This window comes from Esox lucius, chromosome 5, assembly GCF_011004845.1.
Source record: "Esox lucius isolate fEsoLuc1 chromosome 5, fEsoLuc1.pri, whole genome shotgun sequence".
NCBI classification, from domain to species: domain Eukaryota; kingdom Metazoa; phylum Chordata; class Actinopteri; order Esociformes; family Esocidae; genus Esox; species Esox lucius.
In genome coordinates, this window is record NC_047573.1 from 25,674,986 (window position 1) to 25,699,254 (window position 24,269).

Below are 24,269 nucleotides of genomic sequence, written 5' to 3' on the forward strand. Positions count from 1 at the left end.
AGACAGGTGTCAGCCTCCTGACAGACAGGTGTCAGCCACCTGACAGGAAAACACATTTTTGGCTAAAATATCCTTGTTACTGAGCAAATTTCTTGATGACCTTAACAAAGGCCTAGGGGCCCAGTGGCTCAACGACATCACATCCCTCCAGAGGTCTTCAAAAATATATCCAAAAACCTAGTTGTCAGAATGAAGACATTTGTCTGCAACTGGGTCTTCAAGAAAGACAATTACCAGTAATTTTGTGTTAAAAAAGGGAGGTAGATGCTGATGACATGTCAGTAAGTTGACGCTCCCTTTCAATTCTTTTTTCAGAAAAGGTTGGGTTCATGCTTGATAAAAATTACAAAGAGTGCATAAATGGTGTCTATCCACGTATACACTCCACTACACCACTGAAAATAGCTTTTAGCACACATCAAAATGTAGAAATAAATATTTAACATTCTGTAATGATAAACTCACCTGTGGTTTAAACTGAATAGGGCAGTACATAAATGCAGATTTAGTGTATAACATATTTTGTTTTTAGCAATTTTTCAATGCACACCATTTTCTCCGGCACCATCGCGCATGGAGGAGAATATATTTATCAGACTACAAAGAGTTGTTGTCTGAAAGAAATTGGTAGACATTTTGAAAACATTGTCAAGATTGATATACAAATCTTTTTGATTTGGCACACATGGCCTAGCGAACCTAAGCAATACCGTCAACAACCCTGGCCCAATTTGGCTGAAGGCTTTGTCTTGACAAAGATATCCTGCATTTAGAAGTACACTGATTGGCCCAAGTGGGGCGCTTTACTAATTAACCAAAATGGTAGTCAGATGCAATATTTCAATTGGCCTAAGGGGGTTCCTGCGTCATAGGTGGGGGACGGCATTAAATAGTAAATGTTGACTTCTCTATTTTTGTTTATCTACATACTTTCTCACCCCATTTTGCAATATACTAAAACGGTTCTAGGATAGGCTATTGTAATGACTATACACGTTTTTTTGGATACCAGGGTAAAGATCCTAATTGGTGCTTTTTTTACCTCATAGGCTTAGTTTTTTTAATCACTTTAAGTCTTGTGGTTAGGTATTTTACGTAAAGCAGGACAGTATAATGAGACTCCAGTCTCCAGTCTCCAGTCAACAAAGTGATCTGAATTCGCCATCCCAGCATCACATGCCGCTACCTGCTCTCCTCTCCTCCAACATGGAACAGTGTTTCGTCGTGACGTCAGCCGTTACCGCCCTGCCTGCCTGCAGTATTGGTGAGTCCAGATGATGAAGACAGGAGAAGCGGCCTTGCGATGAATCAACATTAGTAAGAAAATAAGTCAATACAAGATGAGACACTACCTAAAACTTAGCAACGGAGGTAACGAAACATGTTCATATTACGGCGCATATACGATGGATAGTTGTAATATGGAGGGAGCGGTGGACTATGCTTCCCTTCGGTCATTTTTGGGGGATTCTCAGTTTGAGAGAGCTTCTGTAAACGCGTCCACGGTTTGGGCGATTTAGTGAGGCCATCCACCGGTCTATAAACATCAGCAATACAACAGTTTTTGGCAATATCGTGGACATATATTTTCTCTGAAGATGCGGGAATATGATTTTATGGGTGGAGCTGCGTTTCCTTAAATAAAACATGAGGAACACCGCTCTGTACACGGTGGTCCCAATGTATGGGTTGATTAATTGCTGTTGATGTTTGAGTAACGTGACCCGCTGATGCTTTACGGAACGCGCATTATTTTGTTCATCCTGTTACACCTGCATGAAGTGACACAGAATTGTCCAGAAGATATAAGATATAATAGCCTCAGAAATAATGAAAATGATCTCGTGCGTGGAGACCCTCTAGGGTGCCTTGGTTTATTGGCGTGACAGCTACCAAAACCATGGACGAAATGTATGTAATCCGACGCATTGTTTAAAATGAGACGATAGACATCATGAGTCTTTTGTTTTTGGCTATAGGGTACTAATGTTAAGGCACAAATGCTCCACTTATTCCTCGAAAAACCATAACGATGTTTTATAGCCAACGATCATCAGCTGGGAACATCAACAATCACTGTGGTTATTTTTTGTAATTGGAAATTAAACAGTAATCCAGTTATTGTCCATAGGTGCTCGTTCTCTCTAAATTTAAATTACATTATTAAGAAGCTGTAAACATGTCGAAAGCTGCCACTAAAGAGAAGAAATCCTTCAGTAAAAAGCTCTTCCGAAGGGGCTCCGTGCGCTCTGTGGGAAGCTTTATGAACAGAGTTCTCAGGACACTGTCGACTCTGTCCCATTTCGGTAACGAGGAGCAAGACGTTGAAGAGAAGGACGATGCAAGTTTCATCCCGGCTAACACCGGCGGGTCTGTCCCCTCCGACGACAGTGAATGTGGCGGGTTCCTATTTGGTGACAAAGTACCCGGAGTTGCCGGACTAAAGAACCATGGCAACACCTGCTTCATGAACGCTATTTTGCAATGTCTTAGCAACACGGAACTTTTTGCTGAATATTTAGCTTTGGAACAATACCGTGGAGAGGACAGTAGTCACAGCACCAATGACAAATCGACTGAATCGAATAAACCGAAGTCAACAAATGGTGTCTGTATCCAAAGAAAGGTACACCCACAGGAGTCGGGTGAAGTCACGGAGCAGCTTTCTGGTCTTGTCCGCGCTTTGTGGACGTTTGAGTACACCCCACAACACAGTCGAGAATTCAAGGTACGTGGATGCATACATTGGTAACAGAATCGTTTGCATAGTTTTGCTCGCTGTCTATTGTTTGATAAAAATAGGATTAAGAACACAATCCGATGGATTATAATCTTGGCAAAGGGCGCATGCTGGAAAATGTAAAAGCTTTGGTATTCGAAATTCATTCGTTCTAATATGCACGTGCTAAAAAATAATGTAACGGCCAACATGCAATTCATATTTTATGAGTTCATTGTTACTTTGTTATAAAAAAAAATCGTGCCAGTTTAGCCTATTAGCCTTTAAGACTGAATGTTTGTCTTTGGGGATTACGTGTCATCCAGACTATACCTACTATTGATTTATTCGAGGTGACTCATTAGCAGAAACCCAATGCGCAGCTGATGTGTGTAGGTTGTGTGGGTTAGGTAGAGCAGGGCTGGAGGAAAAAAAACATGCACACACTGTCCAGTACAACGGTTGGACAATCCTGGATTAGTGCATAGGCCCTGAGTGTTTTGCAGTCCAGGAGATATACTTTCTATTTAATTCCACCGGATATTGGACTGCTCTCGTTCAGAACATATTTCAGGGCACTATTGAGCCGTAGCATTCAGTATGCTAGGAGTCAAGTGGATACATGTCCACGAGATCCACATGTCCGCGAGATCCACTTGTCCACGAGACCCACAAGAGATGAATTAAACAGGAAAAATCCACCGAAGCATCTTTAATTGTTAGCACATGATGAGTGATAGTTACATGTCGAACTATCACAGATCTGTAGGCCTATAACGATTCCATTAATGGAAAACCAGTCATATGAAAGTCTATGCTTTGGTTCATACTAATGGAATTATGTAATGTGTCAATTGTAATTCTCGCCTACTCTGCCATTCCCTTGATTAATAAAAGAAATTAGCAACAACCTCCAAGTAGCTGTGGCAGATGATGAATGGATTCAGTGGCATAGCACCCTGCTTCCTACTGCTGGCTTGTCTTTAAAGCTTAACAGGGTCAGTCATGGTAAGTCCCTATGGGAAACTAGATGTGGATTTGGAAGGCCGCTAGGGAGCACTCTGCTTTCTGGTCTTAATAGCAAATCCCAATGCCTCAGGTCAGTGAAGGGGATGTTGCCCTTTGCAGTGTCATCTTTTGGATGGGACGTTAAACAGATGTGATGACTCAGTGGTCTCATGGTATTTATTGTAAAAATAAAGGGGTTAAACCTGTTGTCATAGTTATATTTGCAGTCTGGCTGTCAATGTCCGAATGGCTCATGATTTGAAGTGAATGTGTACATTCACTAATGTTTGTCGATCTGGATAAGGGTGAATGTATGCTGCCCCCATCGCTCTGTTACTTTTTGGATTTGTTTTTAAAAGACAGACTAAGGCAGTTTAACAGAGAATGGGATGAACATGTTTGTTACTCAATCAATCCATCAGTCAAATGTGTTTTATGAAGCCCTTTTTGCCAGACTGCATAAGTGGAGCCAGCTAAGAAGAGCAAATGAGTGAGTGACTGACTGGCTACTTCTTGTTAAATAGCTTAGTGGTTATAGAAGGGGCTTGTGAACTATAGGTCCCGAGTTCGTATCTCCTCACAGGTTATGCGTAGTACGCATTATGAATTGTTCTGTATAGACGAAAACCTGAAATGAAATAGTTTCCGCTTACATTGAGACTGTTTCTGGTGTATTTCGAAGTACACATCCGTGCATGCGTTTTGGGTCAGACTATACTAACGAGGAGCAGTTGCCTCAGTGCAAACTGGGCGCCCAGGAAATTCTTGAACAACATGATGTTGCAACCATTGGTTTGGGCCTCAATGGATTGTCACTCAACTCTGTGAAGGTGAGACACCAAGAGCCTAGAATGTGTTATTTGTTTCTCTCAAGGAGGCTCACAAAGCACACTGAAGTCTTTTAAATATATTGAAGTCTTCTATCCCTAATGACTCAGACAGAAAAATCCCTGTAGATTATGACGCGTTTGAGCAACAAAGGATTTTCACATCTTTGCTGGCTTAACAACTTAGTTACAATATCTTAAGCTTTAACTGAAACTGATTTTCAGTTAAGGCTGAAACAAAATCTCAGTTGTCCTGAGAATGTCCCTGACCAGGTGTCAATGGGGACACTTGAATTTTTTGATACGGGACCGCTCGACACATTCACTAAATTTGTAATGAGTTCTAAACCCACAAATTGTCAGCTAGACCCGATTCCAACAAAATTACTTAAGGAGCTATTTCCTGTGCTAGGTCTGTCAATGTTGAACATGACAAATTGCTCCTTTTCCTCCGGATGTGTACCAAACTCACTAAAAATAGCAGAAATTAAGCCTCTTCTAAAAAAAAATAATCTGGGTCCTGACATATTAAACAATTTATTGGCCAATATCGAACTTCCCGTTCCTCTCAAAAGTCTTAGAAAAATGTGTTTCCCAACAACTGAATGCCTTCCTGAAGACAAATAACATTTATGAAATGCTCCAGTCCAGTTTCAGACCCCATCATAGTACTGAGAATGCACTCGTGAAGGTAACAAATGACCTTCAATTGGCCTCAGACAAAGGTTCCGCATTCGTTCTGTTGCTTCTTGATCTTAGTGCTGCTTTTGACACTATTGATCACTCCCTTCTCTTAGAGAGAATGGAAACCCATATTGGGCTACGTGGACATGTTCTAGCCTGGTTTAAATCTTATTTATCTGAAAGATATCAGTTTGTTAGTTTGGATGGCTTATCCTCTGACAAGTTAAAGGTATGTTTTGGTGTTCCTCAAGGCTCAGTTCTGGGCCCATTATTGTTCTCACTATATATGCTGCCTCTGGGCGATGTAATCTGGAATCACAATGTCAACTTTCACTGTTATGCTGATGACACACAGTTATATATTTCAATGAAGCATGGAGAAGCCCCAAAATTAGCTACTTTGGAAGCATGCGTTTCAGATATTAGGAAGTGGTTGACAGAGAACTTCTTGCTTTTAAACTCAAGAAAAACAGAAATGCTTGTTTTAGGACCCAAGAAACAAAGAGCGTTGTTAGCAGATCTCACTGTGAACCTCGACGGCTGCATGGTCGTATCCCAAAAAACTGTAAGAAACCTTGGCGTTACCTTTGACCTTGACCTCTCCTTTGATGAACATATAAGATATGTCTCAAGAGTTGCTTATTTTCATCTTCGAAACATAGCAGAATCAGAAACTTTTTATCAATCGATTTCGGCTGCCACTGTGCTGACACCTCCCCCGTGTTGTCCCTGTCCTTGTCCATCTGGTCATGCTTCCGACCTGGACTAAGTTTAAATAGACTCTAGACTCAGCCCACATGCATTTATTAATTATTACAATTGTAATCTTAATATGTTCACCTGGCACAGCCAGAAGGGGACTGGTCACCCATCTGAGCCTGGGTCCTCTCCAGGTTTCTTCCTACATTTTGTCATTCTTAGGGAGATTTTCCTAGCCACTGAAATTCAACACTACTGTTGTTTGCTCCTTGGGGTTTAAGGCCAGGTGTTTTGTAAAATCACTTTGTGACAACTGGTGATGTAAAAAGGGCTTTATGAATACATTTGATTGATTGATTTATTGAACTGTATACGGTTATATTACGACTGTTTCTGAAATGGAATAGTTCATCTTCAGTCTTGCTAGCAATTGCTCAATTCTTATGATTATTCCTAGGAAGTTAGTAGATACTAGTAAGCCTATTTAACACAATCCTCAATCGAGTCTAGCGACTGCTGGAACTTATAATGCCGTGGCTTTGTGGTTAACGACAGTGTCTCTCATATGGAAGACCTACGTTCCAATCTATTGAGAGCAACAACATTTATTAATTATTTCTGGTAGATTCCATGATTCTCTTGTCTTTTCACTTGATGAAAAAGTTAGTTATCATCGCATTTATTGATAGTTTATTGTATAAATGTAATTCACGAATGAAATAAAAAAGTATGTTATTTTTCCATGAAATAAAAAAATAACTTCCTATGCCATGAAATTAAATAGCTTTGGCAGACTCGCTAGCAATTGCTTGATTCTTATGACTATTCCAGTAAGTTAGTACCGGCAAAGTTTATTACTGGCTAATACGCTGTTAAAACGGCCAGTGGCAAACGCTATACATAGCCACAATTTGTGGTAGAGGTAAACTTAGTAAGAAATGTTAGTCAGTTTAACTCTATCAATGTCATTCACGAATGGCCAATTAACTATTAAAACGGCCAGTAGCAAAAGAGGATTTGTTCAGGATAGAAACAAGAGGCTATAATGACACCTGGCAAAAGTACAGCTCCCTGGTGTAGAGGTTAACGACACAGCCAAGTTTGAATCTCAAGATGGCAGCACTTTCTATTGCGGGCCGACTGAACTAGGCTTGCCTGGTTTCTTGTTACTTCAGCGGTCACATTGTGAAAATTAGAGAACATTTTGTCAGGATGTAGATTTTGTGGCATTGGTGATTAAATGGGAAGCAGTAATTCATCAAATACGACTTAAAAAATCTACTTGAACAATCCATGGTAATTGCTAGTTGTAAACTATTCTGAATTCCTCCCTAACATGCTGACCTCTGACATCCCCTTTTAGGGTTATTACTGTACCCATATAACAACATTAAATGCACAATATCGTTTTTAAATTTTTTGTGGTTGACATTTTTGGTTATTAACCAATCAGTACACGAATGCATCCACTTGTTAACTTCCAACTTTCTTACTAGCTGTTGGCCGGATTTTGAGCACATTAAAATAAGGAGTGCATGAGTAGATCGTTATTTAAATGTTACAGATAGTCAGTAGACGATCTGTAGAGCATTTACAGGCACACGTTCTCTCAAAATAAAGTGTTACCAAAAACAGAAATTGAAATATGTTGCTTGCAAAAATAGTTAACCCCAACACATTAACGTTTGGTGGAGCCACCTTTTGTGTATTTTTTTTGAGTATTTTGGTAATTATGTATGCTAAAATTCTGGCCTATTATTGTCACACTCTGTGAAGGTTTTTCAGCTTGGTAGGACAATGTTTTCACATAGTGCCACAGTTTCTAAATGGGACTGAGGTCAGTTGGCCATCATTGTGGGCCATTCACCGTTTAGTTTCTGAGTCACTGCAATTGGTGCGTTGGCCGTGTGCTTGAAACCACCGTCCTGCTGTAAGTTGAATTTTCACACAAGTTTCTGTTTTTTTGCGGACTGAAGCAGGTTCTCTTGCAGTATTTCCCTGTATCTTTTTCCCCTCCTTTCTTCCTTCAATTTTAACACAATTCACAGTTCCTGCTGTTGAGAAGCATGCCCACAGAATGATGCTGCCACCACTGCCGCACGTAGTGATTTTAGGTTTGATCAAAAAGCTCTATCTTGGTCTCAGCTGATCTCAAGAATAGCACATCACAGCTATAGCACCTCACATGCTTTCAAATTGAACATTTTAGAGTAATAGCTTCTTTCTTGACTCCTACAAAACAGACAAGTGTGATAAGGAGCTCTTGAGTTGTTGATCTGGTTGACCGGTGCAGCATTTCTCCGCTTGGGCCACTGAACACTGTTGCTCTTTCAAAGTGATCGTTTCACTCTCTGTGGCTTCACTCACAAGTTTCCTTTTTAATGGGGGATAGCCTTTTCTTGTCAGTGCCTGGGTGGTGTGATGCAGCTTCCACTTGCTGATTATTGATCCCACTGTGCTCACTGAGATAACCACACACAATATTATTTATCATAATTTTCTGATAGTATGAAGCCTTTTTCCTAATCTATGCATTTGTATTACATTATCTTACTTTAACCTTTGTAGAATGCGCTTCGGTAGAGCTACACGATTAATTAAATGATGGTAAAAATTGCAATACTGAGATGTGCAATATCCACACTGCACAACTTCCGAGATTTTTTAATCCAGAAACAAAGGTGAATGAGACACATGTCACGTGACAGTCACTCGTATGTCATCAGTTTTCCTTGCAGGTGGTCTATTGAAATTGTGTGGTCAGGGCTTGTTGGTTTTTATAGCAAAGACAAAGTGTGCGTTAGCAGTTTTACAAGTATTTTCTTTGTTTTCTTTAATACCAGAACTAATACTTTAATTGTATTCAACAATGCACAGAAGTGGCAGCCATAGACTGCACATAATAAACCACCTGGAATGTGGACCAAGATAGAAATGATCTTGTCCAAAATAAATCTTAAGTTAGACTTAGTCTTCATGCATCTTTTCTATTTACATTGGTTGGTTTCAATGCTTAATGGTTTTTCAATGTTAGTTTGAGTTCAAATGGCAACTGGTAGCGAAGATGTCAGTTTTAGGCTAGTGAGTGGCAACTATTGAGAAAGTGAACCTAACTACTGGCAACTGTGTAAATGTTGCAAATTACCATTGCGTTAAATAGTATACAGTAAAGTAACAAAAAATAATAAAAAACATAAATATATAAAATGTATGTATTTTCTTTCTTTTTTTTGTTTACAAATAAAAACTAACCAAATAAAAGGCTTTAGTTTGAATTCATGTATATACAGTATCTCACAAAAGTGAGTACACCCCTCACATTTTTGCAAATATTTGATTATATCTTTTCATGTGACAACACTTAAGAAATTACACTTTTCTACAATGTAAAGTAGTGAGTGTACCGCTTGTATAACAGTGTAAATTTGCAGTCCCGTCAAAAATAACACAACACACAGCCATTAATGTCTAAACCGCCTGCAACATAAGTGAGTACACCCCTAAGTGAAAATGTCCAAATTGGGCCCAATTAGCCATTTTCCCTCCCCGGTGTCATGTGACTCGTTAGTGTTACAAGGTCTCAGGTGTGAATGGGGAGCAGGTGTGTTAAATTTGGTGTTTTCATTCTCACACTCCCTCATCTTTGTCACTGGAAGTTCAACATGGCACCTCATGGCAAAGAACTCTCTAAGGATCTGAAAAAAAGAATTGTTGCTCTACATAAAGATGGCTTAGGCTATAATTTGTTTGCCAAGACCCTGAAACTGAGCTGCAGCACGGTGGCCAAGACCATAGAGCGGTTTAACAGGACAGGTTCCAATCAGAACAGGCCTCGCCATGGTTGACCATGAAGTTGAGTGGACGTGCTCAGCGTCATATCCAGAGGTTATCTTTGGGAAATAGACGTATGAGTGCTGCCAACATTGCTGCAGAGGTTGAAGGGGTGGGTGTCAGCCTGTAAGTGCTCAGACCATACGCTGCACACTGCATCAAATTGGTCTGCATGGCTGTTGTCCCAGAAGGAAGCCTCTTCTAAAGACGATGCACAAGAAAGCCTGCAAACAGTTTGCTGAAGACAAGCAGACTAAGGACATGGATTACTGGAACCATGTCCTGTGGTCTGATGAGACTAAGATAAACTTATTTTGTTCAGATGGTGTCAAGTGTGTGTGGCGGCAACCAGGTGAGGAGTACATAGACATGTGTGTCTTGCCTACAGTCAAGAATGGTGGTGGGAGTGTCATGGTCTGGGGCTGCATGAGTGCTGCCAGCACTGGGGAGCTACAGTTCATTGAGGGAACCATGAATGCCAACATGTTGTGTGACATACTAAAGCAAAGCATGATCCCCTCCCTTCGGAGACTGGGCCTCAGGGCAGTATTGCAACATGATAATGACCCCAAACACACCTCCAAGGTGACCACTGCCTTGCTAAGGAAGCTGAGGGTAAAGGTGATGGACTGGCCAAGCATGTCTCCAGACCTAAACCCTATTGAGCATCTGTGGGGCATCCTCATATGGAAGGTGGAGGAGTGCAAGGTCTCTTAACATCCACCAGCTCCGTGATGTCGTCATGGAGGAGTGGAAGAGGACTCCATTGACAACCTGTGAAGCTCTGGTGGACTCCATGCCCAAGAGGGTTAAGACAGTGCTGGAAAATAATGGTGGCCACACAAAGTATTGACAGTTTGGGCCCAATTTGGACCTTGTAACACTAGCGAGTCACATGACACCGGGGAGGGAAAATGGCTAATTGGGCCCAATTTGGACATTTTCACTTAGGGGTGTACTCACATTTGTTGTCAGCGGTTTAGACATTAATGGCTGTGTGTTGTGTTGTTTTTGAGGGGCAGCAAATTTACACTGTTATACAAGCTGTACACTCACTACTTTACATTGTAGCAAAGTGTAATTTATTGTTGTCACATGAAAAGATATAATCAAATATTTCAAGTCAATCTTTTCAATTTTTTTCATTGTACTCTTATGCATTTCATCCTATCCGAGAGGAGGCATTCAGGTAGATACTTTTAATGTCCCGAGGTTACGCTCCGATCGCCACCACCAGAGTGCCTGTCAAAGCCACTCACTAAAGATTTATCTGTGAATTTACAGTTCTTCACACCAAGGATGTTCTTTGTCTGTTTCAGACTTGTGCCTACAATGTGTCGCTTTACCGGTTCAAAGTAAATATTGGAGGTGGAATTGAATTGAACAGACCCATCCAGTAGTACAGTGCTTATTCCTGACACTGTTTCTATTTCCGTCCATTTTTCTCTCTCAGTTGTCAGCAAGGGAACAAACTGTCTCATTCGATATAGATTACTCACTCTGGAGTGTGGGGCCATGGTCATATCTGTGAAATTGAGGCTCCTTCACTAGAGAGAGTGAGATCTTTTAAAATATGCACTTTATTTAGCGCAAGTGTGTTTATGTGTATCGTATTGACTTACAATTAATCCCAACCTTCAGTAATTCATTGATTTTGTTAATTGTGCTTCAGTTATGTTCTGATTGGACTGGCTTAGTTTTGCATGGCAGGTCACTTCATGGTTTACTTCATTAGTGTGTTTCCAAAAGTGTATTCAGAATGTTCAACAAAACCATATGTCATATATTTAATGTGAAACGTAGAGAACCCGGCCATTTAGGAGTCATGTTTGTTTTGCATTATGAATTATTTTCTTCAGTTTTCTTGTACAGTATACTGGAAGTGCCCAAGGGGATGGTCAGCCGTGTTATAATATCTCAGCTAGTTTTTGAATAGAGTATTGAAAGAGTGTATCAGATGTTGGCTGAATGTACACCGTATTTCTTCATGTTTGTCACAGCTTAAAGAGATATTTCATTGATGCTTGAGTTCTCACCATTGACATTAGAAGGTGCATACACCCTTTTCATATCATGGCCGTGTTTAATTGAACATGTGGCTGGGCAGACAGGATATAGCTTCTGTCTGAGGCCACATCCTTGAGAACCAAACTTGAGAGCACTTACGACTCATTAACAAGACATTAGATAGATTCACAAGGGGAAAACTCAGTGTATTTTCTTGACAGTGTTTACTGGATTGAGTGATATATAATGTATATGTAGCACTTTAATTAAAAAAAATTTGTTTGGCTCATTATGCAAATTGAATTGTATAATTACATATGATTGGTAGTTTGCCTGGTCACATTGTACTGTATTTAAATCCCAAAGGGTGATTATGAATTAAATCCCTATGAAATATTAATTAAATCCCTATGAAATATATCCCTATGAAATTAAATCCCTATGAAATATTTTCATTTCAAATTGTTTATCATGCTCCAAAATATAACCCATATTCGCAGGAATTATGTAAATATGTAACTATAAAAATTACGAACAGAACCGGCGACAAAGGGCAGCCCTGCCGGAGTCCAACATGCACTGGGAACAAGTCTGACTTCCGGCAATGCGGACCAAGCTCCTGCTTCGGTCGTACAGGGACCTGACAGCCCTTAGCAAAGGACCCAGGACCCCATATTCCTGAAGCACTCTCCACAGGATGCCGCAAGGGACACAGTTGAATGCCTTCTCCAAATCCACATGTGGATTGGTTGGGCAAACTCCCATGAACCCTCCAGCATCCCATAGAGGGTATAGAGCTGGTCCAGTGTTTCACGGCCCGGACGAAAACCACACTGTTCCTCCTGAATCCGAGGTTCTACTATCGGCCGTATTCTCCTCTCCAGAACCCTGGCATAGACTTTCCCGGGGAGGCTGAGAAGTGTGATCCCCCTATAGTTGGAACACACCCTCCAGTCCCCCTTCTTAAAAAGAGGGACCACCACCCCGGTCTGCCATCCCAGAGGCACTGTCCCCGACCGCCACGCAATGTTGCACAGGCGTGTCAACCAAGACAGCCCCACAACATCCAGAGACTTGAGGTACTCAGGGCGGATATCATCCACCCCCAGTGCCTTGCCACCGAGGAGTTTCCTGACCACCTCTGTGAATTCAGCCCGGGTGATGGACGAGTCCACCTCTGAGCCCTCATCGTCTGCTTGATGAGGGATTGAGGAGATCCTTGAAGTACTCCTTCCACCGCCCGACGACATCCCCAGTTGAGGTCAACAGCTGCCCACCTCTACTGTAAACAGCGCTGGTAGGGCACTGTTTCCCTCTCCTGAGGCGCCGGACGGTTTGCCAGAATCTCTTCGAGGCCAGCTGATAGTCCTTCTCCATGGCCTCACCGAACTCCTCCCAGGCCCAAGTTTTTGCCTCCACAACCACCCGGGCTGCAGTCCGCTTGGCCTGTCGGTACCCGTCAGCTGCCTCAGGAGTCCCACAAGCCAACCAGGCCTGATAGGACTCCTTCAGCTTGACGGCATCCCTTACTTCCGGTGTCCACCACCGGGTTCTGGGATTGCCGCCTCGACAGGCACCGGAGACCTTACGGCCACAGCTCAGAGCGGCCGCTTCGACAATGGCGGTGGAGAACATCGGACTCAATATCTCCAACCTCCCTCAGGATCCAGTCAAAGCTCTGCCGGAGGTGGGAGTTAAAGATCTCTCTGACAGGAGACTCGGCCAGACATTCCCAGCAGACCCTTACAGTACGCTTGGGCCTGCCGAGTCTGTCCAGCTTCCTCCCCCACCATCGGATCCAACTCACCACCAGGTGGTGATCAGTTGACAGCTCCGCCCCTCTCTTCACCAGAGTGTCCAAACAACAACAAAGTTGATCATCGACCTGCGGCCTAGGGTGTCCTGGTGCCACGTGCACTGATGGACACCCTTATGCTTGAACATGGTGTTCGTTATGGACAAACTGTGACTAGCACAGAAGTCCAATAACTGAACACCGCTCGGGTTCAGATCAGGGGGGCCATTCCTCCCAATCACGCCCCTCCAGGTGTCACTGTCGTTGCCCAAGTGGGCATTGAAGTCCCCCAGTAGAGCGATAGAGTCTCCAGTCTGAGCACTTTCCAGCACCCCTCCCAGAGACTCCAAGAAGGTCGGGTACTCTGCACTGCCGTTCGGCCCGTAGGCACAAACAACAGTGAGAGACCTATCCCCGACCCGTAGGCGCAGGGAAACGACCCTCTCGTTCACCGGGGTAAACTCCTGCACATGGTGGCAGAGCTGGGGAGCTATAAGCAAACCCACACCAGCCCGCCGCCTCTCACCATGGGCAACCCCAGAGTGGTGAAGAGTCCATCCTCTCTCAAGAAGTGTGGTTCCAGAGCCCAAGCCATGCGTAGAGTAGGAACCTCTCAACCTCACATACAAGTCATACATCGAAGCAATTCAGTGTGCTTTACAAAGAAAAATATATGAAAACAGTAACATAAAAACAAATACTGAACCCATTCTTTACCCAGTTATTAGTCTATTATAATCAAACTGGCCTAATGAAACATCATGCAGTTGGACAAAAGGACAATTCCACCCAAACATGCAGACATTCCTGACAGTTATATTGTTTAAACATCTCTTACAGGTCTTTACTATCATTTTCACCTTTTCAGATTGACCTTATATTGTGGAAATATCACCAGTATCACCACAGGGAAAAAAAATTAAATACATTTTGTACTGCCCTTGCCCTTTCCACATGCTAACCAAGATTTTACACTGCATCTATTCTGCATGTTTTGTATGTTATATAAAAATAAATAAAGAAACTAGACCTACTTTACATTTCTCCTTTTGTATGCACACGAGAAGGCTTCTTGTGGAGTGCTTGCCCTTTCATTGCATCAAGCTTTACATGAAATGATGGGTCTCCAGTGCTAATGGTTTGAAAATGACAAGAGAATCCCTATGGCATTTACTGGGAGAAATAGCGCACATTTCTCTTATAGCATTGTTGACTTTATGATGTTTTATAGCCAGTGACCAGATGTGAATACTGTAGCTGGCCTGGAAGGATGGTTCTGTCCATATATCTGTCACTCATCTAGCTAAAGCCTGATATTATATATATTTTCAGGGTTTCTCCCAACCCAGCATTGCAGGACTTTTGTTCATATACAACTAATTTGTAAACCGTGATTACATTCTGTATGAACATAAATCAGTGGAATTATGTTTGCTATCAACATATCCCAGTGCTATTTGTCCCTAATGACCCACGATTACGTTCTGTGTCAACATATAACAATTACCATTGCCTATTGGGAAGTGTCAGGTCATCCTTTTCACCCCTACGAGGAAAGAAAGCTCAGTGGCCGGTCAATGGAAGTCTATGGAGTGAGATGACTGACAATTCTGCTGACTTTCTGACGATTATCTCATCAAAGAAACATTTGATCTCAACGCAATTCAGTTTTCTGTTCTCAAAAGTAGAATATGTTATGAACTTGCTAAAGACAAGCAGGATCTCTCTAGCTCTTACCTGGCTCTGCCTTCCTGTCATTGGTTCTGTCAAATCTACTTCACTTGCTTTGATAACAGCTCTGATAGGCCTCCCATTTTGAACTGGATGTATAATATGTTGTTTATACAGTATGTTCAGAATCTATAAGTAGAATCACTGTCAAACCTCAGTTATCCATGAAATTCCAAGTTTGAAAGTGAGTGGTTTTATAGACATTGGGCACGTATTATATATTACCAAATATTTTGTGACCCGTTTTGACTCAACATCACCTTTTTTATCACCAGTTTCTCCAGCAGGGCATCTTTAAGTGAGCCGTTTCATGTCCGACATTAATATTTGACCAATATCATCCCTCTTCATACCTTTCTTTGACACAGAATGTTGTGTCGAAGAGTGCACTGCAGTTCCGGGGCAACGCCCAGCATGATGCCCAGGAATTCCTTCTGTGGCTCCTGGACAGAGTTCACGAGGACCTCAACAACATCATCCTGCCTAGCAGCAGGCCACCCAGAAAGGTAAACAATAAGACTCTGATGAACTTCAGTCCATTACTAGTTGGAGGTTATACCGTTGAACAATGTTAGATAAAGCCTTTAATTATTATATTTGTTTGGTCAGAAAATTCTTATTTAGAAAGTCTGTTCCCAAGTGTTACCACAAGAAGAAACTGAGACATGATGTGATTTTATATCAAGGTATGAAATTATGGTTGTTTTCAAATACAATCTCTTTATGGGCTTGATTGTTGCCAATTCACGGTGTACTTGTACTTTTAGTAAATTATGATAATTATGTTGAGTCCTACAAACAGTTCTCTTCCCTGCCCTTCAGCCATGTCTAGTAGCATATTTTTCGTCTGACTGTATTGGTTATTAAACTGACAGCATTGTATCTTCCCCAGGTGTGTCGTCTAATTTGATGCTCTATCTTTGTTATACGTCCCTTAGCTGTCAATTACCTGATTGTTTTTGCTGTATTGTTTGCTCTCCTGCTGCTCTCTTTAGGTGTTCATTTTGCCTGTTAAGGTTTCATGTCCTGACTAACGTCTATACATTGTGTCAACTGTGTCGTCTGTTGGCTCGATGTCTCTGTAGCCTCCGTTGGAGGAAGAAAATGTCCCTGAAGGATCCTCATTACCAGCAGCTGGTTCCTTCGTACAAGAGTTATTTCAGGCTCAATACAGGTGACTGTCTTGACAGAGTAAAAAAAATAAGAAAATAAATGTGATTCAATGTACAATAGTATGGGAAGGAGCTGCAACTGGAATGTCTTTGCTCAACATGTTTTTCACAAATGGATTTCTTGTTTTTGAGTTTTAAACAGTATTATTGCAGATGCTGTACTATTGTATGTTGAATATCTTTTACACACTATGGGCCAATTCAAACTGAGGAAATGTAAGACTTACCTATCCACACCTTTGATTCTGCCTGAGTTGCCTACCTGTTTCATCAGAGGGTTTTGTTAAAAAGAAATCTGAAATCTGTTAATTTATATAAACATTCTCTTTAAACACAGAGTTCTTTTAATATTCATATTTCATTGTCACAACTTCATGATAGATCCTTTGGAGAATGCATTGAATTGAGAATTGAGATCATTCAAAGATAGTCATCAAAACAAGCATGTTTATCTTGTTTCAGAAATGATGCATAGATTAAAAACTATTTTTTCACAATATGTATTTCATGAAACTTGGAGTCTAGTAGAAATATCTAGTAGAAATAATATGAAGAATTGTCTGCATATAAAACTAATATGAAGAATAGTGTACATATAAAACTATTATGAAGAATAATGTACATATACAACTATAAAATGGAGAATAGTGTACATATACAACTCTAAAATGGAGAATAGTGTACATATACAACTATAAAATGGAGAATAGTGTACATATACAACTATAAAATGGAGAATAGTGTACATATACAACTATAAAATGGAGAATAGTGTACATATACAACTATAAAATGGAGAATAGTGTACATATAAAACTATTATGAAGAATAGTGTACATATACAACTATAAAATGGAGAATAGTGTACATATACAACTATAAAATGGAGAATAGTGTACATATACAACTATAAAATGGGGAATAGTGTATTTATACGACTATAAAATGGAGAATAGTGTACATAGACTACCAGTCAAAAATCGAGAACATGTCAATTTTACCAATTATTATTGCAATTTAAACCGTTTAATGTCTTAATGTATTCTGAAATTAAAACATAGAAGAAATAAACAATTTGAGCCAAAGAAGAAATCACAGAATAGTAACCTATATTTTTGACTCATCAACGTAGCCACCTTTGTTTAGAAATAACAGTTGAACAGCCGTGGCATTCTTTCTACAATGGAAATCAAAATATTATACGGAAACTTCTCTTTCAGAAGTTCACACAAATGTGTTGGACTTGTAGGTTGCTTTGCATTCACCCTTCTGCCCAGTTTTATCCAAACCAGCTTGATGCGGTTTAAGTCAGGAGACTGCTGGCCATTCCATAATTTAAAGCCTACCGTCTTGTTCTTTTCTTCTAAGATAGTTCTGACATAGCTTGGAGGTATGTTTTGGGTCAATTTCTTGCTGTAGGAAGAAGCCCTGAACAACTAGGCGAACACCAGAAGGTATTGCATGGCGCTGCAAAATGCTGTGGTAGCTGTTTTGGTTCAGGGTGCCACTCTGTGCAAGTGGCAGACTCTGTATCCAGCAAAAGATCCGCTGTCCATCACGCTTCCTCCTTCATGTTTCACAGTTGGTGTCACACACTGAGGAACCACCCTTTCACCTACTTGATGGCATAGAAAAACCCTGCATGATGAACTGAATATTTAAACTTTTGAATTAATTGGTCCATAAGACCTTCCCATTTCAGTAGTCCAATGGCGATGCTTCATGGCCAGGCAAGCCTCTTGTTCTTATTTTGCCTAGTGTGGATTTGTGTAAATTCTATCTGCATTTCGGTATATGGTTGCTGCCTCTCCTGTTGTTGTTGTTTTTTAAAGTACACAATTTAAGGAATGTATTCATACTACTGCTCTGCGCCTCGTGTCCTGCCTTCATACCGTGACATTCTTACTGCCACTTGACCTGTCAAGCTGCAGCTCAAAATCTTCTCTTCATAGTTGAAAGTAAGTCTTGCTTACTTCGAGCAGTGTTAAGCTGTGCTTGAAGCTGTCCAGTGAGCCGCCTATCAAGCAAGCTCTTGACTCTCATAATCGTGTCTTAGGATTCTGTTGTGGCTTTGGGTCTGTCAGACCTCTTCCTGTCAGAGTTTCCTCCAATTTACAAGTGCCTTTTGATGGTATAGTTTCCTGCACACTGGCACCTTGGCTTTTTTTGTTGTTTTCTCTGAAGGAAAGACCTACACTTTTAAGGGTTATTATGGTCTGTTGGTTTTCCTTTATTAATTGTCTTTTTCTTGCCATTTTGATAGTAGTATACACTTCCTGCAGGACAGTACTGTCCAAATAATGCTTGAGAGGTTGTAGTAACACTGTCGGTTTCAACATTGGTTTTATACTGACAGAGAGTTTGTAAGTAATCAACAAAAGCTGGGACACCTGTAGGAATTTTTAGCATCAACTTTCAAGGCTTAATTTACTTCCAGTGCTGCAGAACGGTTGTAAGTTTTTAACCCTTTACTTGTTGTTGAAATGTACATTATTTTTCAGTTTTTGTTAACCTAAACCCCTGGCAGTGTACCGCTTACCTTTGTACCATTTCAGGTTATTCACTGGACTTGAATTGTTTAAATTAAATAAAAAACTGGAAAAATGGGGGTCTTCTAAAACTTTTGACTGGTAGTGCAACTAATATGGAGAATAGTGACCATATACAACTTTAATATAGAGATTCGTAGTCAAGTACTGCGCCTTGTGTCAGGGTTAAACTGTTGCTGCTTGGTCTGCCCTCCACTCCATTATGAATTAATTAACTAACGTTTACAGAACTGTAACCTTAAATAATGTCAACCGTTACTAGTTATCCTTAGCAACAACCACATGACTATGACAGCATTTACAAAGAAATCAGATAATTGTAAAATGAAACAATGGAAAAACTGGAATGATAAGAAATGTTGGCTATAACATAAGAGGTGAACTGGTTTTAGTAAGGTGCTATTTCCATCAAAAAAATAATTGTTAATGTTTTTCCGTTTCGTCACGTTGTCCCACCTAATTTATTCTTTCCTTGTTCATGCAAATGATACATTCACTGAGGGTATTAAGTCAAGATCAGAATATGGCATATCTGTAGACAAACCTTTGCAACACCACCATTTTGTGCTTTGCAGCCCAAAGCTTTAACATTGATCAATGTTACAGCGGTTTGAAGTGAATATTGAAGTTATTATTTTTGTCCCCACACAAATAGGTCCTCCCTAACTTGTCCTCACTGCCAGAAGCAGAGCAATACCTTTGACCCTTTCCTCTGCATCTCACTGCCCATCCCGGTACCACACACTCGGTAAGATGATAAGATGTCTATTACAGTATGTTAGTCAGGCAATATCCCTATCTTATAGACAATGCTATACCTAAATACAAACTGGAGAGGTTGTTCTGCTGTATTTAGATTGACTTCTGCTATATTTAGATAGATTGTATGTCTGTAATTTAACAGGAGTGTCACACCTGGCAGACATACTTAGAAACACTGTGGAAGCTGGATAAGAGGAAGCTGTTTCTTAACATTTGTGGAAAGTAACTGTTGTTCTGTTTTCCCTCCCAGGCCCCTGTATGTGACGGTGGTGTACCAGGGAAAGTGTTCCCACTGTATGAGAGTGGGTGTTGCGGTGCCTCTCTCCAGTACTGTTTCCAGACTCAGAAAGGCTGTGGCCCAGGAGACCAAAATACCCTCTGAACAGGTACCAAAACCAATACCCTAAGACAGATACCAAAACTAATCCCCTTGACAGGTACCAAAACAAATACCCTAAGACATGTACCAAAACCAATACCGTATGATAGGTACCAAAACTAATACCGTAAGACAGGTACCAAACTAATACCCTAAGACAGGTACCAAAACTAATACCCTAAGACAGGTACCAAACTAATACCCTTAGACAGGTACCAAACTAATACCCTAAGACAGGTACCAAACTAATACCCTAAGACAGGTACCAAAACTAATACCCTTACACAGGTGCCAAATATAATACCCTAAGACGGGTACCAAAACCAATACCCTAAGACAGGTACAAAAACCAATGCCCTTAGACAGGTACCAAATATAAAACCTTAGAGAGGTACAAAAACCTATACCCTTAGTCAGGTACCAAAACCAATACTCTAAGGTAGGTACCAAAACCAGTACCCTTAGACAGGTACCAAATATAATATTCTAAACAGGTACGAAAATCAATACCCTTAGACAGGTACCAAGTACAATAACCTTAGAAATTCAGCCTTGCTGTGTATACATCTATTGTAAACAGGTGAACAGATATGAAATAATAAATGAATGACAATGCCCAGTTTAACCACCCTGCTAAAAAGCAATCTTCAGTGCTATTAATAGTGTGATAGAAAACGGAGGCTTTGGTAGGTATATAAGTGGTAGTCACATTGATGCATTATTTAATGATGAGGTGTATTTGTTTTTGAAGAAAGTTCCGCCAACGGAGTAATGGCGCTATTGTCCCATTCTTTAACAATCCACTGTTTGTGTTTGATGTGTCATTGCAGGCTCAGATCATGTGATATTGTTTGCTCATCGTATGTTCCACTGCTATCTTTATAAACCTGACTTACTGTGTAATCGTTTTCTGAATGTGTTTGAATGAATCTCATGATTGTTATGTGAGATTCATGAACTTCCACGAACGCAAAAGCTGTCCATTGGTAAGCTGTCCATTGGTAAGCTGTCCATTGGTCACAAAAATGTCAGTGTTGCTAAAGAAGGCGCACATATTGAGAAGAGTGTAATAAAATCCATCTTAACTCTGTTAATAATCCATGTGTGTGCAGATTGTCCTTACTGAAATGTACTCGGATGGCTTTCACCGCTCCTTCTGTGACGATGATGACGACCTTGAGATCATTCAAGAGAGCGACTCCATATTTGCCTTTGAAACACCTGAGCTGTTTAGACCAGAGCAGATTCGCTCTCAGCGAGGTAGGGCTTTATGTTTTGATTTCTTATAAATTGGTTTAGCTTTGGGTTATATAAGGGGTAAGAGTCCAGATTAGATAACAAAACTGATTAAGAATTGGATATAACTGGAAATCAAGGTAAATCTGTATGGAAGTTCCTATAGTACCAGTCAAAAGTTCTCATTCAAGGGCATTTCTATAGTTCTACTATTTTCCATTTTATAGAATAATTGTAAAGACATGAAAACTATTAAATAACACATATGGAATCATGTGGTAACCAAAATAATTGTTGAACAAATCATAATATGTATCAAGGTAGCCACCCGTTACATTGATAAGAACTTAATTGTAATTCTCTCATCCAGCTGGAATACATTTCATTCAACAGTTGTGCCTTGATGAAAGATAATTGATTTGATGTGTTATTTCATAGTTTTCATGTCTTCAATATTATTCTACATCGTGAAAAATAGCAAAACTAAAGAAATACTTTTGAATGAGTAGGTGTGTCCACATTTTTGACGGGGACTGTGTGTTCACCTGGAAAACTGTTCTCTGTTAGCTCAATAAATAGTGAGTCTATATAATCCTTTGCATAATTAAAACAAAGGTGAGATCCATGTACATCTCCATGCTCATATATTGTATGCATATAGACTGAAAATACTGTATACTGTTGATGTGTTGCAGAAGGTCCTCATGCTAATCTGAACCAGAACAACCTAAAGTATGGGACAGATAACAACAGAATACAGGTGTCAACTACAATAGAAGAGGCAGGGACTCCTCCCCCGAGCCCAAATAAGAACAGTGGGGCTGACAAGATCATTCTGCTGGTGTGTAACAGAGCATGCGCTGGACAGCAGGGACGCAGGTATGCTAAGCAAAATTATATCTTTCAAACGTTAACTAGCACATGAAAAAAAGATGCCAGTAACGTGTACCAGTTAGATTAAGTGATGGTTGTTTTTCTTGCCTTCCAGGTTTGGTCATCCGTTTGTGCTGTATCTGGAGAGAGCAGTTACCTGGGATGTTCTGCAGAAAGAGATCCTGGAGAAGATGCGTCACCTTTTGCGTCCTGGGGTCTTTGTTCAGGTAGTTTATCCACACATTAATTTAACACCCACATGCACAAATATACATGGTTTAACTTGTAATTATTGCAATCCTCCAGGTTAGGCCCTTTAGTTTACGTGTGGTGGGGGTGGTTGGAATCACGTATCTCCTACCTCAAGAGGAGCAACCACTGTGCCACTCCTCTGTGGAGAGGTAATGTCACCAGCAGAGGGAGCCTGTACCTCACCGACAGGGTTACCTACAAGTTAGCATTAGTGCTGTGTACAAACCTGCAATTTTTCAATGTGCTTATCCTTCCCTGTTTTTCACGTTCAGTCATATGACTAAAACAGAATGTTACATTTATTTGAATGTTATCAAATCTTTATCCATAGAGCGTATAAATCTTGCGGTCCGGGAGGTCCCCCACATGTGAAGATTGTGGTGGAATGGGACAAAGAGACAAAAGACTAGTAAGTGTAATTGGGCCAAACCCACTATACTGAGCGGTAAAGACACTAACCCCAGCCATCTGGAACCAGTGCATACATTCAGCAATGACTAGCACATACTCAAACTGGATAGAAAATTACTCTTTGAAGATCATGTTACTGTGAATTCAAAGCATGTGTTATGACTGAGGTCTCACAAGTTTTTGTCAGCACACTTTGAAGTAACTTTTTTCTTTGTAGCTCGTTGTGTGAACTATTTGCGGCTTTTGCTGTTTATTTGTTGTGTGACCTCTGTGCGACCTTTTGCTGTTTGTTGTGTCTGAGTGCAGTCTTTTCAAACGCACTGAGGACGAGTACATCCCTGATGCTGAGAGTGTACGGCAACAGAAAGATGGACACCTGCAGCCTCAGACGTGCTCCCTTGCCCAGTGCTTTCAGCTGTACACCAAAGAGGAACAGGTGTGTAAATATGTGTGTGTTTGTGTGTACGTGTTCACATTGATTTTGGTGTGTGTGTGGGGGGGTGTTTGAGAGCTATGTTCTTTGTATTTTAGCTGGCTCCAGATGATGCCTGGCGTTGCCCCCACTGTAAGCAGCTACAGCAGGGCAGTATCAAGCTGAGCCTTTGGACCCTGCCTGACATCCTCATACTACACCTCAAACGCTTCAGACAGGTACACGCCTGCCTGACATCCTCATACTACACCTCAAACGCTTCAGACAGGTACACGCCTGCCTGAGATCCTCATACTACACCTCAAACGCTTCAGACAGGTACATGCCATTGAACCATACAGTCATTCATGTAACTACATCATAAAAGTGTCTTAGTCTATTAAAAAGCATTGAAAGCATTACATAAACTCAGGAATCAAGTCTTTTTATTTAAATCAATTAAGTCAACTTTAATTATGTTCATTCACTAAAACTCAGTCAATATTGTAAACTTAATTATTAGCATAGTAAGCATTCCCCACTAAAACACATGATACATCTCTTTGCTGTTCTGCTGTTGTCTCAGGATGGGGACCGGAGGATGAAGATGCAGAACATGGTGAAGTTCCCTCTGATCGGGATGGACATGGCACCCCATATGGTCAAGCGAAGCCAGAGCAGTTGGAGTTTGCCCTCGCACTGGTCACCATGGAGACGACCTTATGGGATGGGCCGAGATCCTGAGGACTACCTATATGACCTCTACGCTGTGTGTAATCACCATGGGACAATGGCAGGAGGTCATTACACAGGTTAGCTAATGAAACACACACACCCAAACAACACATTCAAATATTTTCCCGACAGCAGAGCTAGCAGTGGACAGGTTGTTCACTATAATCCCAATGTTGTGTCCATGAGA

The 24,269-nt window shown here is 40.8% G+C and overlaps 1 protein-coding gene across 2 annotated transcripts in view; it reads left to right on the top strand.

Annotated features, from left to right (window-relative positions):
• The first annotated feature begins 1,251 nt into the window (after nucleotides 1-1,251).
• LOC105031011 (ubiquitin carboxyl-terminal hydrolase 31) overlaps nucleotides 1,252-24,269 on the top strand; it is a 29,264-nt gene continuing 6,246 nt past the window's right edge. For both annotated transcript variants that reach the window (XM_010905182.4, XM_020046194.3), the window contains exons 1-13: nucleotides 1,252-2,728; nucleotides 15,670-15,807; nucleotides 16,387-16,475; nucleotides 19,678-19,770; nucleotides 20,035-20,170; nucleotides 21,276-21,423; nucleotides 22,095-22,278; nucleotides 22,388-22,499; nucleotides 22,579-22,673; nucleotides 22,856-22,933; nucleotides 23,242-23,371; nucleotides 23,467-23,586; nucleotides 23,934-24,159. In XM_010905182.4, the coding sequence (XP_010903484.1) occupies nucleotides 2,180-2,728; nucleotides 15,670-15,807; nucleotides 16,387-16,475; nucleotides 19,678-19,770; nucleotides 20,035-20,170; nucleotides 21,276-21,423; nucleotides 22,095-22,278; nucleotides 22,388-22,499; nucleotides 22,579-22,673; nucleotides 22,856-22,933; nucleotides 23,242-23,371; nucleotides 23,467-23,586; nucleotides 23,934-24,159 (2,098 nt within the window). In that variant the 5' untranslated portion in view covers nucleotides 1,252-2,179. The remainder of the gene's footprint in view (nucleotides 2,729-15,669; nucleotides 15,808-16,386; nucleotides 16,476-19,677; nucleotides 19,771-20,034; nucleotides 20,171-21,275; nucleotides 21,424-22,094; nucleotides 22,279-22,387; nucleotides 22,500-22,578; nucleotides 22,674-22,855; nucleotides 22,934-23,241; nucleotides 23,372-23,466; nucleotides 23,587-23,933; nucleotides 24,160-24,269) is intronic.